At 44.3% G+C, this 13,253-nt stretch overlaps 2 protein-coding genes across 8 annotated transcripts; both read right to left on the minus strand.

Moving 5' to 3' along the window:
* Positions 1 to 2,998: 2,998 nt before the first annotated feature.
* LOC311362535 (uncharacterized protein) lies at positions 2,999 to 7,555 on the minus strand. Of its 7 annotated transcripts, XM_084482396.1 has the most exons (7): positions 7,468 to 7,555; positions 7,117 to 7,237; positions 6,475 to 6,628; positions 5,710 to 5,804; positions 4,816 to 4,869; positions 4,485 to 4,626; positions 2,999 to 4,341 (listed from the first exon to the last, which is right to left on the minus strand). In XM_084482396.1, exons 4-7 carry the CDS (start codon positions 5,715 to 5,717, stop codon positions 4,042 to 4,044), a joined length of 504 nt encoding a protein of 167 aa, XP_084338522.1. In that variant the 5' UTR covers positions 5,718 to 5,804; positions 6,475 to 6,628; positions 7,117 to 7,237; positions 7,468 to 7,555; the 3' UTR covers positions 2,999 to 4,041. The 7 variants fall into 7 exon arrangements, with proteins under 7 accessions (XP_084338522.1, XP_084338523.1, XP_084338527.1 ...); XM_084482397.1 differs by having other exon boundaries at positions 7,126 to 7,549; XM_084482401.1 differs by lacking the exon at positions 5,710 to 5,804 and adding an exon at positions 5,154 to 5,266 and having other exon boundaries at positions 7,117 to 7,549.
* A 731-nt stretch (positions 7,556 to 8,286) lies between these two features.
* Positions 8,287 to 12,436, minus strand: tdrd6b (tudor domain containing 6b; the record flags this gene model as incomplete). The annotated part of the gene is made up of 2 exons (XM_084482143.1): positions 8,287 to 8,340; positions 8,549 to 12,436. The coding sequence occupies 2 exons, from the start codon at positions 12,434 to 12,436 to the stop codon at positions 8,287 to 8,289; spliced, it is 3,942 nt and encodes a 1,313-aa protein (XP_084338269.1).
* Between the last annotated feature and the right edge of the window lie 817 nt (positions 12,437 to 13,253).

Raw genomic sequence — 13,253 nt, forward strand, 5'->3', positions numbered from 1 at the left:
GGCTCAGGGTGAGCGTCGCCGGGCAACGCTCAACAAACGAACGACCCAGGAAATCAGTACATAGGATTGGTTCTGCTGCCATCTGGTGGTCTAATATCCTCATTGTTTTTTTTTCAGCGTCTTGATATCAAGAGACCTGAAAGCCTTTTATATACAATATATAATATGTAGATATATACATAGATATAGATCTACATCAATATATCCCTATATATTTTTTTAAACAAATTCAATATATAATTAAAAATAAGCCCTGAACTAAAAATGTTGCAGAATCTAAAAACCACAATTAAATTTTCTAAAAACCAACCATTATTTCTACTAAATCATTACAATGACAGTTCACATGAATGAACATTTGCTTCCTGGATATATACTGTTGTGTTAACATTTCATTGATTAAAAATGCGTTAGAACACGTCCATCTCGAAGACGGGTCCGTTCAGAATCAGCTGCTTATCGCAGGTCGACTGACTCGATTTCCTTCTCATACACTTACGTGTTTAATTTGCGTGTGTTTAGACAGATGGGCGCGCACACACACGCGCACCAAGCATCACCCGCATTCATTCATTCTATTAAATACTCACTCGCGGTAAAACTATGTTTTTTCCCACGATCAAATACTCATCAATCCTAAAAGTAATGGGCTTGTAGGCCTACACGATGTCTGGGTCAAGAACATATGCGTTTGCTGTACGGTGTTTGCAGATGCATTGATTTAAAAGTACAACTTACCGCTGTATCAGCTGTTCTTTCCCAAATAACTTTGTTTTGGAAGCCTGGAATATACTTTGCTCGAATGTATTATTGTTATTATTATTTTAACGGATGGCATAGCCTACTATACTTCATTCATGTTCATTCATGCAGGGAAAAAAAATGTTTCCACAATCCACACGCTATTTCTATGCAGTTTCACACGTATGAATAATCTTTGACATAATATTTAACATGCAAGTGTAGTGGTGCCTGGTTGCTGCGGGGGGAAATCAGCTTTGCGCCGGGTGCAAACTAGCAATGACACATGCGTCGGTGTAGAAAGTCAATTGCGCCGGGCGCAAGATAGGGCCCTTCTTCAGTTTGGCGCACATGGCTAATTTGCATACGCGCACAGGACTGTCGGAATGGGAACACGTCGGACTGGCAGCATACGGAGGCGCGATTACGGTCTGGCGGAGTTACATTTAAAAATCGCGTTCAAGTAAAAATAAATAAGAAAAGCGGAATCAATTTGTGGCGCTCGTTGTTCAATATTGGCCTATGTGTGGGAAACACTGGAGTGGGCTTATTTGATCAACAGGCGGCACTGCTTTTTTAAGGATACTAAATCATTTAATACATTTTAATTGAGTCAAATAGATTGCTGAAGGTGGCGCAGGGCACATTGAGGAAAGGGGGCTGAGTGAACTACTTTGCTCTCCGTTATGATACAGAAAGTCTAGGGTGATCAGACGTCCCGGTTTCAGTCTGGTCGCGTTATGCTACAGTATGGCTAAAATATTCAACTCTTCATTTGCAGAATGAGAGAATTTGATGAGAGTGCGGCACTTACTGTGCAACAAGTGGATAAAGGATGTAAAACCAGTTGGAAGTGGCCTTGGCTAAAAGTTGAAACTGCAATTGAGGTCAAGGCAGTCAACGCAATTTCAATTATGGGGCTTTTATTTTATCAACAGGCGGCACTGCTTTTTTAAGGATACTAAAATCATTTAATACATTTTAATTGAGTCAAATAGATTGCTGAAGGTGGCGCAGGGCACATTGAGAAAAAATAATAATAATTTAAAAAGGTATAAAAAAAAGTGTCAAAAAAATTATGAAAAAAAAAATTTATCTAAAAAGAAAATTATCAAAAAAAAATTATGAAAAAAAAGATTATATTTAAAAAAAAATTATGAAAAAAAAAATTATATAATTTAAAAAAATAATAATAATAAAAAAAAAAAATTGGACCTGCGCACAAAAGTTTTTTTTGGACATGCGCATGCGCATCTTTTTTTGGATCTGCGCGCGCATCTTTTTTTGGACATGCGCGCAGGTCCAAAAAAAAGATGCCCGCGCAGATCCAAAAAAAGATGCGCATGCGCATGTCCAAAAAAAAGATGCGCGCGCAGATCCAAAAAAAGATGCGCGTGCGCATGTCCAAAAAAAAGATGCGCGCGCAGGTCCAAAAAAAAACATTTGTGCCCAGGTCCAAATTTTTTTATTATTATTTTTTTAATTTATAATTTTTTTTTATATAATTTTTTTTTATATTAATTTTTTTTATATAATTTTTTTTTTATAAATTTTTTTGGACACTTTTTTTATACCTTTTTTAATAATTTTTTTTTTCTCAATTTTTCCGTCAATCCCGATCGTCGGTCCGTTCGTCCCCCCCGTCAACAATCACGATCGCCCCCCCCCCGCCCCACAGTCAACATTTACACCCACGGACCCTGCTATAAGGTATGCATTACAAGATTCTACAGAATCTCACGCCAGTAATGTAATGCATTACTGAACTGGTCGTAGGAGACCATTCGGGAACCATGCCTATGTAGGTAAACAAATGATACGTCTAAACGTAGGAGTCTTTGTAGCGCGTTAAGACTGGACGTTATCTGGAAACCGGGCCCAAAGCTCTTCTGACTGCGCAGATTCCACAAGATGGATCATATCTGAAGCTGACTGGTTCCACGTTGCTTAGCAAAGTAAACATTCGTTGAAAAACACACAACATAAAGCATGTCAAATGTAAGTAACATAATTAATATACCTTTCCCATATCTGACCCAACTCTGTCTCTGGGACTTGCTGGTGGTTGACTGGTGTGCATGTACAGTTATGGTCAACATTATGACAGCCTCTAAACTCGCTTCAGTAAAGATATAAGACTATACAAGCTATAGTTATAGTAGGCACACAAAATATTACATATGCGTGTCCAGAAAAACGTGACATTTCAAGACAGTTGACAGATAAACAGCCATCATTGGATCAAATCAATATTTAATATCGCGTCCATCAATCATGAAAAACAAATTTAAAAGCTACTGAATAGTAAAAAAAATAAATAAGCATGGAGTTTAGTGAGTTGAAGAGATTACTTCCAACGTGAATGATTCCTCTGCTTGGTCCTCCATTCGAGAACTTGATTAGCAGAATATAACCACAAGGTGTTGCAGTAGACTGTTTTATAGGCCTATTACAAGAATAAGCAGACTGTAAAGCACTGAAAACTACCAGCTTATATCAGAGGCACAATGGTAGTCTCCTATACTATATTCAATCTCCAAGTTGGAACTTGCAAACATGAAAGTAAATGAGACCAAAGTCTATAGGCTTGACAGATTTACAAGCCAAAAACTTTTTTATTTGAACAGAGGTTGAGCAGACTCATAACGAAATTAAGGTAAAACATTAACAATCGGTTCCTTTGACAGCCACTTATCAATATCAATTTTGGTTAACTCGCCTTCACTTGACTTAACATCATGGAAGTAAATAAACCAACCCACTTAGAAGACCATGAAGAAACATCTCCACATTTATTCTGAACCTGCCTTCCATTCATCTTTGAGGTTTCTGCTACTGCAGTGTTTCAACCAGTTGTGTGTTGTGTTGTGTGTGTTCATATAAACCAACAGAATTCAGGCTGACAAGACCAACAGCTCAGCTCTGTAGCGGTAACCGTGTCGCTCTACTGCTTGCGTTTCCCTTTCCTCTGTTTGATGGTGAAGAGGTTTTCGTCGGCGGGGTACATGTCTGCGCCGCCGCCTTTAGATGACCTCCTCTTCTTCCCGCCGGCCCTCTTCCCCTTCCCCGCCGTACAGCTGCTGCGGGGTGTAGGACTCGCGCTTGAAGGGCGACGTGCGCGGCTCCGTCGCCGCCGCTCCCCAGTTCAGCCGGTTGGGGTTCTTCTTGTTCCTGCTCTTCTTCGCCGCCTTCTCTTCCCCGCCCCGGAAGCACTCCTCCTCGTAGAACGTGCGTTTCTGTGGTGTGGCGGCGCCGGCGGTGGTGGTGGAGGAGGAGGGCGGAGCCTTGGTGGCGGGGACGTCACGCTTGGGCTTCCACTGGTTGGCGGCGCCGCTGACGGGCGTCGGCTTCAGCTTGGCGGACATCTTGGTCTTGAAGACGACGGCCGGCCAGCGGGGCGTGGGTGTGGGTGCGGGTGGAGCTGGAGCCGGGCGTGGGGACCCTGGCGGAGGAGGGACGGGTGTTGGCGTTCTCCTGCTGCTGGTGGTGGTTCTTCTTCTTGTAGTCGTGGTAGTGGCTGGTCCTCTGCCCCTTCTTCGGTGGTCCCGGGGCGGTGGAGGGGTTTGGGTGTGGTGCCGAGCAGGCCGGCTTCCTCAAGTTCTGGACGGGGGGGAATAGTAAATAAAATCACAACGTTATTCAGTGGCATTCTGAAACTAGTGGGGTCAGGGTGCTGTGTGTCAGAGGAGAAGAGAGAGACAGAGCTTACCTTTGACCTTCCACTTCCTTCCACTTCCGCTTACCTTTGACCTTCCACCAGGTTGAAGTTGAACTCTTGGTTGGAGTTGAGGTTGAACTCTGGTTGAAGTTGACGGGAGTGTCGTAGTGATTGATGAAGGGCATGCTGGGGTAGGTCCCATTACACATCCGATGCTGTGTACATGCCTGAGACACACACAAACACCTAATACTGATCTTGCAAAAAGGGCACACGCTCGCTATATTTTTTGATAATATTCATCTTTAGATCATAAATTTGATTCATTATTTGCTTTGAAGAAAATGAAGAAAGGGAGAGCAGGGTAAGGGACAAGAGGAGAGGATGCTGCGGTGCAAACTGAAGCGGCGACTCACGTGGCCAAAGTGGCCCTTTCTGGAGCAGTTGTAGTAGTAGGTGGGCGTCCTGCCCTGGTCCAGGGGAGAGAGACAGAGAGCAGGGGAGAGAGAAGACGCACATGAATAATCACAAAAAAAAGGAAAGCCTATCAGAACGACAAGTGACATGTTATACCACTAGGTGTGAATGCGATTAGCCGTTGCAAGCAGTTTGAACAAGTGGGCCTGTCCACCTAGATGTGCGCTGGATAGATCAGTCTACCATCGTACATCTAGGTGCACACGCCCACTTGTGATTTTAAAAAAACGTCTCGTAAGGGCTAATCCCACTCCCACCTGGTGGTATAATATGTCACCTTTAAGAGCAGGATGCTGGGAGTCCCACAGCAGGTTAGCCCTCTGCCGCTGTCACCCGATAGCCTCCATTAATATTTCACATCAATGACATCGTGTGACGAACATCTGCTTTCTGAAAAAAAGGCCTACTAGTAAACTAGGCCTAGGCTATTCACATGAAATAAAACAAAACATTGAGACCATTCCACAAAGCACACTGGGTAATAACAAATTCAACCCAATGGACTTGTGGTAAAACCACTCGTGGTCTCCACAAGTAACTAAACTGTTGTAAATTGCAACTTACGTAACTTAGGGACTGTTGGTTATTTATCCCGGAGGGATAGGGGTCAACAAATTCCATGAGAAGACAAAAACCAATAGATAATTGATCCTACTAACAAGTATTAGTTGTGTATCCAAATCCCGATGTGGCATAAACATGGACACAAAGCATTTTCATATATATTTTGGAGTTGCCCCTCTGTAGATCCTATTTCCACCAACATTCACAGCATCCTGGAAACTTTTCAACCAAATAAAATCATAAATAAAAATAAATGAATGTTCACCCACCAACCCATGGCCCATTTATTGTGTGTGAGAGCAGAAGCCAGCGTGCGAGTTCTCGGAGTAGATGCCCTGCAGCCCCCCTTTTCTGTAGCCTGTCGCTAAATAAAAACAGTCCTTGTTAGAGGGCCCCCCTTTATTTTCTATGGATTATCACATTGAAGAAACCCTTGGTGTCTAGAAGTCCTCTGGTCAGTATTCTACCCATAGAGATACCCACTGTAAGGTTCTAGTTTTGTGTCTCTTGGGTTTTATTACTTGTAATTGCAATGTTTACTTGTGTCAGTTTTAAACGGCTACAATTATTAGTTATTAAATTATTTATATCCATATTTATTATTCTTTTACTACTGCATGAGACCATCATTACTGCCTTATGGATGCCCATGGAATAGGAATAAATTTGTCTTCAAGTACTTGGTCTACACACTAGTCTTTGCAACAACTTCTACAAAAGTTTTAAAAACAAGTTTTCACTGCCATCTTTAGGTAGCAATAACTGAAAGAAGTACTCATTACATTTCCATGCATAATTTTCATACCTGGTATGCTGTTTTTGAAAGTCACCCTGCACTCTCCACACATATCCAGAGTGTACATTTTGTAAAAGTCTGCCCTATATTGTGCCGAGAACATGGTCCAGTTTGCAACACCTGTTGCAACACCTGTTTTTACAACAATTTTGAGAATAAGATGATTTCTCAAATTGATTTAACATGGAAAACATGCAGTATGCAATCAGTATAGCTACGACCGTTTTTGTAATCTTACTGTCAAGCCACAGAAAATGCACTTTTCTCTTGAAGTATTCCCTCTCCACCACTTCTCTGAAGCAGGAAGGCACCAGGGACAGGGTCATTAGAGCTCTGTCTCCATCATGAAGAACGACCTCAGCAAAGACGATCTCCAACAGGCAAGATGGCAACTGAAACAAATAAGATTCTTCTATTGAATACATCATCTCCAGTTAGTATTAAGCCAAACAGCATTAATTAATATATACACACACACACACACACACACACACACACATACATATATATCTCAAATGTAAAGCATAGAAGAATAGCTTCCCTATCAACCTGTAACCACCATATAATTTTCAAAACCTTACATCAACATCCACTTCACCAGAGTGGCTCAATAACACTTTCACGGTTTGGCTTAACAACACTATCACTATTACACAACAGTAACAAGTATGTCAATTGTAACTTCAGAAACGGTTTTGCACCATACACATAATAACACTCAACAATATGTCCACTCTCGGTTCAATGTTCCTTTTGGTTCGGATTGTCCACGTTACGTGTGTGCCGACCGTTCACCATTTTAGACATGTCCATCACGAGTGCGTTGCTGTCCGTTGAGAATGATAGCCATGTGTGGCAGCAGGGTAGCCTATTTACTCACCCACCGCACCGTGCATCAATGGAGGGAGAGAGCAGGAGCCACATACACGTCCCGGTCTGTAGCAGTGAACTGGCTGGCTCGTCGTCCTCTGGCGTGACAAGCTTCCAACGTTGGCGACGGGCTAGTAATAGAAGTCAACACTTTACACTACCTAGCGAGGACGGTCGCCTCGCACTACGCGAACTATACTTGTTAATAATACGACCCCGGATGAATCTTCAGCGCTGATGGCGTGGAGTCTTCCGCCCCTCCACACGCCACTCCAGCCGTAACTGTTCCGTAGCTCAGATTAAAACATGTCGCACACGCAATAACTAAGAGCTAAACTGTTATTCAACTGATCTATCATACCGAAATCTCCGTCACCATGGGACTTCGCCGAGCGCCGCCACCTTCTTCGTTCTTCCTCACCAACTCTCTCAAGTCCCGCTCTCTCAAGTCCCGCTCTCTCAAGCATAGACGCAGCATCGACCGCTACTGCCTACTGGCGCTGACGAGACGCGGGGCCGCCATCTTGGAGTGGTGATCCGCTCCACTCAGTGTAATTCATTTGGCGCAAGGAGCAATGAACTGTCAGCGCATTTAATTAATCTTACCTCACTGAAAGTTCCTGCTTAAAAAAGGTGATAAAAACCAATAAATATATTTTTACAATAAAAGGTAGGCCTATGCATGTTCAATCAATTACAGAAGTCAGGTTTAAAATGTGTCAAGCTGTCTATTTCTATATAGTTCTTTAAAACAAGATAAGGCTTTAATTCAAACAAGATAAGGCTTTAATTCAAACAATATAAGGCTTCAATTCAAACAAAACATTTTGAACCAAATACCATTGTGTATACTTAGACAAATGTATGAAGTTAAACAAATGGCAAACTATTTAATTACATCTAATCTATTAGACATAAAACAAGTACATTTTTACTCCGTCCACTGTCATGTTTGACATCAAGTCCTGCTGAAGTATATGTTGAATACTCTGTAGGGCAAAAAAAAAAAAAAAGAATATTAGTCAGAGCACAAAAATGCAATAACAAAAGAAGGTCTCAGACTGATCTCACTACTCTTAAGTGAGCCATCTTATTGTCTTACATGTATAAAATCAACTCACATTTGTTAAAGAACAAAATAGCAGAGTTTGGTCAGTTATTTACCGTTCTGTGAAAGTGTTCAGTAACATGGTAGGCTGCTGGAGTTCATAACTTGGTTCTTGGCACAAACAAGCTAAAAATAACAAAAAAGGAGAAAAAAACAACAAATTTTTACAAACTGCACAAAGCTGAACAGCACAGAAACTGGGACAACTGTTTGATATGCAGTAGAAGATGGATATCACATGATTTCAATGATTAAATGTATTTTAGTAGCCAATGTGCATCTAAACGTCTGAGGTACAGACAGAAAAAAGTTTAGGGAGTACAGAGATACTCACCAATGGCGGGCTATTCGCAGGGCTGCTGTCACCATCTTTACAGTCATCTTTACAGTTAACTTTCCAGTGATTTTCCATGGCTTTGTTCACCATCGTTTCCCCAACCGCCGCCCTCACGGTGTACTGAGGGATCGCCGTGTAAAGGTTTTCTCCCACGTCGAGCGGAGTCACGCCGAGAGCCTTGTCCACCAGGAGTTCGTAGAATTCGTCGGAAGCGCTCTCCTCCCAGGTGCCCTTCGACTCGTCAAACCCTTCCAAGGCGCAGAGGAACGCCTGGGGCGCCGTCTCGAATAGAAACGGGGGCACCGCCTTCACGCCGCTCATGCCGACCTCCGCCTCGTTGCCGTAGTCTACAAACAAAACTGAGATGGCGTCGCCGGTCCTGCGGATGACCTGAGCGCGGTACCACGCATTGTCGTCGGGGAACAGGGCGAGGCAGGGGCTGCCGAGGTTCAGGGTCTCGACCCAGGCGGGGTCCTGCCCTCCTGAACGTCCGGCCTCCTCTGTGAGTGTGGAAACCTTGTCCAGAACCTCCGGGTTCTCATGCTGACACCAGAAGAAGTGCGGCCCCACAATGCACGTTGCAAACACCGGATACAGACGGCTTGGGACGACGTTTGGCTTGGTGTATCTGGAGGTTCCTTCAGTTCGATCGGTTTGCTTCGAGTTTGATCCGGGTTTAGCTTGCTGGATGAGGGTCTGTGACACTGCAATGCCCTGGTCCTCCAAAACAATATCCCAAATATCTAGAGTTTCTTTCATGAAGGTGCACGAGTAAGTCTTCTCAGGATTTTCCACAGTATTGCTTTTGAACGCCGATATCGCCTCCTGATCCCACTGTTCTTGGTTGTTGCCAATTTCTCCAAATTGACATTGAATAGCGAACCGTGGCTGAGCCAGGAACTCCTTGTCGAGGTAGCACGTCTTGCCACAAGGGACCGTGGCCTCGTTGCCAAAGTCTATGAACTCAACAGTGAGCGACCTGTTGTCAAGCTTCTTCCCAACAACTGCACGATACCATGCACCGTCGTCAGGGAACTCTGCACTGATCAAATCACTGACATTCAAGCTGTCAAATTGAACCGGACCGGAAAACACTCCATCTGGATCGTTGAGTTTTTCCACAACGGCGTACATGTCCTCCTCATCCTGTTGGAGTTGAACAAAAACTCTTGAAGGGTTCTTGAAATGGGAAACATGCACGGCCCATGACGATCCTTGCTCTAGAAGCTTTGGTGGAAGTTCTGCCAGTGTTGCATTTTTGAAGGCATTACTGGGTGCCACAGGTTTGCCCGTGTCCACCAAGGCGTTTGCTCCAGACGGTCCACTCGACCTATGCTCCTCCTTTGCTTGCAAGCCACTTCTGCTACACACTTCGTTTGGTTGCGCGGTCCTCATCTTTGGTTCAGTGATGCTTAGTTTTTGCATTTCACAGTTATCCTCTGGGATTTCCAGTGTGTTCGATTCGACACCGGAAGACTGCAAAGGAACGGGCCGTGGGTGTGAGCCGTTCTGTATTTTTGCCAGCACCCCCCTCCCTCTGAGTGCAAGGTTTACATTCAACGTCCTGTCAAAGAGTTCCACAAGTAGCTTCCCACTGGAGTCTATTTCCTCCACAGAGATGGTGAAACAGTGGCCGACGGCGTGTTCTTTAAACCAGTCGTTGATCTCCTTTGGTGCGTTGGCTGGTACGTTAAACAGGCCAACTTTGATAGCGTGTCCGTCAAACGAAGGGTTGCTCCTGGTGAGCTGGCAGTAGAAGTGATCGACACTCACAGAGCATGTGATGGACACCTCCTCCCTGGAACCGACCTCCAGGTTGTGGGTTGAGTGACTGTATCCCGGTTCGACCAGTGGAAGAGGAATAACCTTTGGAGGGGGTACAGACTGTGACACAGACATCCGAGTGAGCAGGTCACATACACTCTGAAGAGGGGTTCCGATGTCAACAACGCTACATGCAAAACCTTGTTGGTTGTGTGTCATAGCTTTGACGGTGCATTTCAACTCGCCGTTGGAGAAATCTGCTGCACCTATGACCTTGTGGAATTCTTCTGTGGCCCCATCGGTCCAAATGGCAGCACTAGGGTTGTCGGGGTGCAATGGGGTATGTAAACAGCACTGAATGGCATGCGCTTTCAAACACATGAAGCGTGGATCAATAGGGCGTAGGTCTTGCACAGGAACCTTGAAAGTTTGCCCATAGTCTATGAATCTGACATCAGTCATTGATGATTGGCGGTCCATTATTCTCACACGGTACCACAAGTGGTTCACTGGGTGTCTGGCAACACAGAAATCAATGGCGGGCTTCTCGACGCTGGAAGTGTCATAATAACTTTGCAAATCTTTCATTAGGAGCAGAAGAGATTCTCTGTTTTCTAATATTTGACAGAAAAACATTGCTGGACTTTCAATGAAAGATACTTTGACAGCCACACAGCTTCCTACCGGTAAGAATTGTTCACGTATGGTTTTCTTCTCCACACCGGGGTTCTGGGCAGAAGCATGTCCATTATGCATCACAGAGTTTACGTTTTCCTTCCTGAGGGGAGATGGATTGGGCCAGCATTTCTTGTCAACACATTTGTCGTCGTCTGTTCTCCCGTTTGCGGACTCAGGTGACATGCTGCATCCTAAGAACTGATTCGTCAAGTCGACCTTGGGGATGAAACTATTTTCCGTGTCATCTGTACCAGATGGCGTGGTATGGTCTTCAGCCAAGTAATCCTTACCGGCGAGTCTCGAGTCTGAAAGAACTATTGATTCCTCTATGAAATAGTCATTGATGCATTCCGCCTTATCTCCAAATATACGGACATCGTAGATATTATTCACTGCATCGTAGCGTTCAAATTTAGCCACAACTGCACCGCGCATCAGCGATTTCAGATCATCAATCTGGTCTTTGTACCGAGTCGTGCCGTCCACCCCATCGAGAGCGCAGTGGTACGTGAAGACCGGTATTCGGAGGAAGCTCTCGTGCAGATGTCGGACTTCAGACGCGGGGATTCTTTGAGTCTCACCGTGATCCACGTGCAGCACGTCCACGAAGCCGGTGTTGCTCGCCACGGCATGGGTCAGTTGGGAACGCTGCCATGTGCCGTCAGTACTTCTGGTGGCACACGGGGAGCCACTCGCCCAAGGTCGGCCCGGCCCCAGGGTAGACCTTCCCTCGTAGTGCAGCTGCATCTGCTTGGAGAGCTTCTCCAGCTCTTTGGAGAATATAATGAGTTTACAGAACAGGCTCAGTGAATCCGTCACTTGGGTCACCTTGACATTTTCAAATAAGTCCGATTGCAGTTCGAGGTAGAGGAATTGTTTGGGCATCTCCCCGCCATTAGACGGTAAAGGGCTTGGGGTGCATGGCATGGAAGAAGTGGTAGGGGAATCTAGAGATGAGAGGACCAGGCTCTTGAAGTGGCCAGCTTCAATCTTCTTTGCCATCCGACCCCGGGACAGAAAATTGCCGATCAACGGAATGTCAATGAGGATTATCCTGTCTGGCATCAGTACATCTTCAACCAATCCACTCATTTGCTTGTCAAGTACAGATTTCAAAAATATAATGGCTTTTTCTGACCATTTCTCTGTAAAAGGCAGAATATTGGCGAGAAAGCAGGTTTCTAATTGGTATGGAATTCTATTCTGGCGTCTTGTTAAGAAGCCTTCCAGGCCACGGTTAGCTTGGGAGTCACCGTTGGGATTGATTTGATCAGACGCGGTGTCCTCAGTCTGGTTCTCCGGGACGCCTTTAACTTCCCAGCCGACGTCCACCAACAGTTCCACCAGACCGACATGGCTCTTAAAACACACCTTTTTAACCACGAACACCACTTTCGATCCGGCCGTTGGAGGTTCAGATATTGAAAACATTTTCAAGTCCATATCATGTCCAATGTCACCTGCAAAAAATAGATGCTTTGAGTTAGGCTTTCTGGCAATTTGACTTTTTCAGATTATTTGCCAATAGAACATTTAACGTTATTTTTTGTTTCATTTAAATGAGTAGAATGTTACTATCACAATTGTTGTAGAGATTACATTATACTTCTCTACACAAAAGTCAGAAATGCACGCTTGCAAGTTAATATAATGAGGTTTTACCTGGTCGTTCCAATTCTCGATCGGTCCTTTATTACAAAGAAACAAAAAGGCCCACTAGTCAATCGAAATCCAGACTAAAACTCGTAGCGTTGACATGAAGAACCCAAACATCAGTAGTAGGCCTACTTCCGAGGACCTCGGCCTTACAAACGCACCTGTTGTAGATGACTCGCAGACGGCTCCATGTGACGTCATTCGTTTTGATTGGACCACAGGAAAGTGGGCGTATCTTCCTCCAATAGGCCTCATAGCAGGGAGTCAGGCCTTCAGCAATAACTCTAATAAGAATATCCTAACCGCTTTCTCCTAAAGCTCAACCCTAGACCAAAGCTTGGCATTTCAACCTTACACCATCAAATGAGAAAAGAGACAGGACTGGAGTCTTTTATTTTGGCATTTCAACAATTTACTGTGCGGTTAATGATAGTTTCAGACAGTTATGGGGAATCATGAAGAATATGGTGTTGTTTCGTTAAGGTCTACCACCCAGCCTCATGACAGAAAAAATCCTAACTGCTCCTCCTAACTTAAGTTAGGGACTCAAAGATAGGAAAAATCCTAACTTCCTATTACAGAAGCAGTCCATAACCGGTTGGCC

This window comes from Micromesistius poutassou, assembly GCF_964030765.1.
Source record: "Micromesistius poutassou genome assembly, chromosome: 17".
Classification (NCBI taxonomy): Eukaryota; Metazoa; Chordata; class Actinopteri; order Gadiformes; family Gadidae; genus Micromesistius; species Micromesistius poutassou.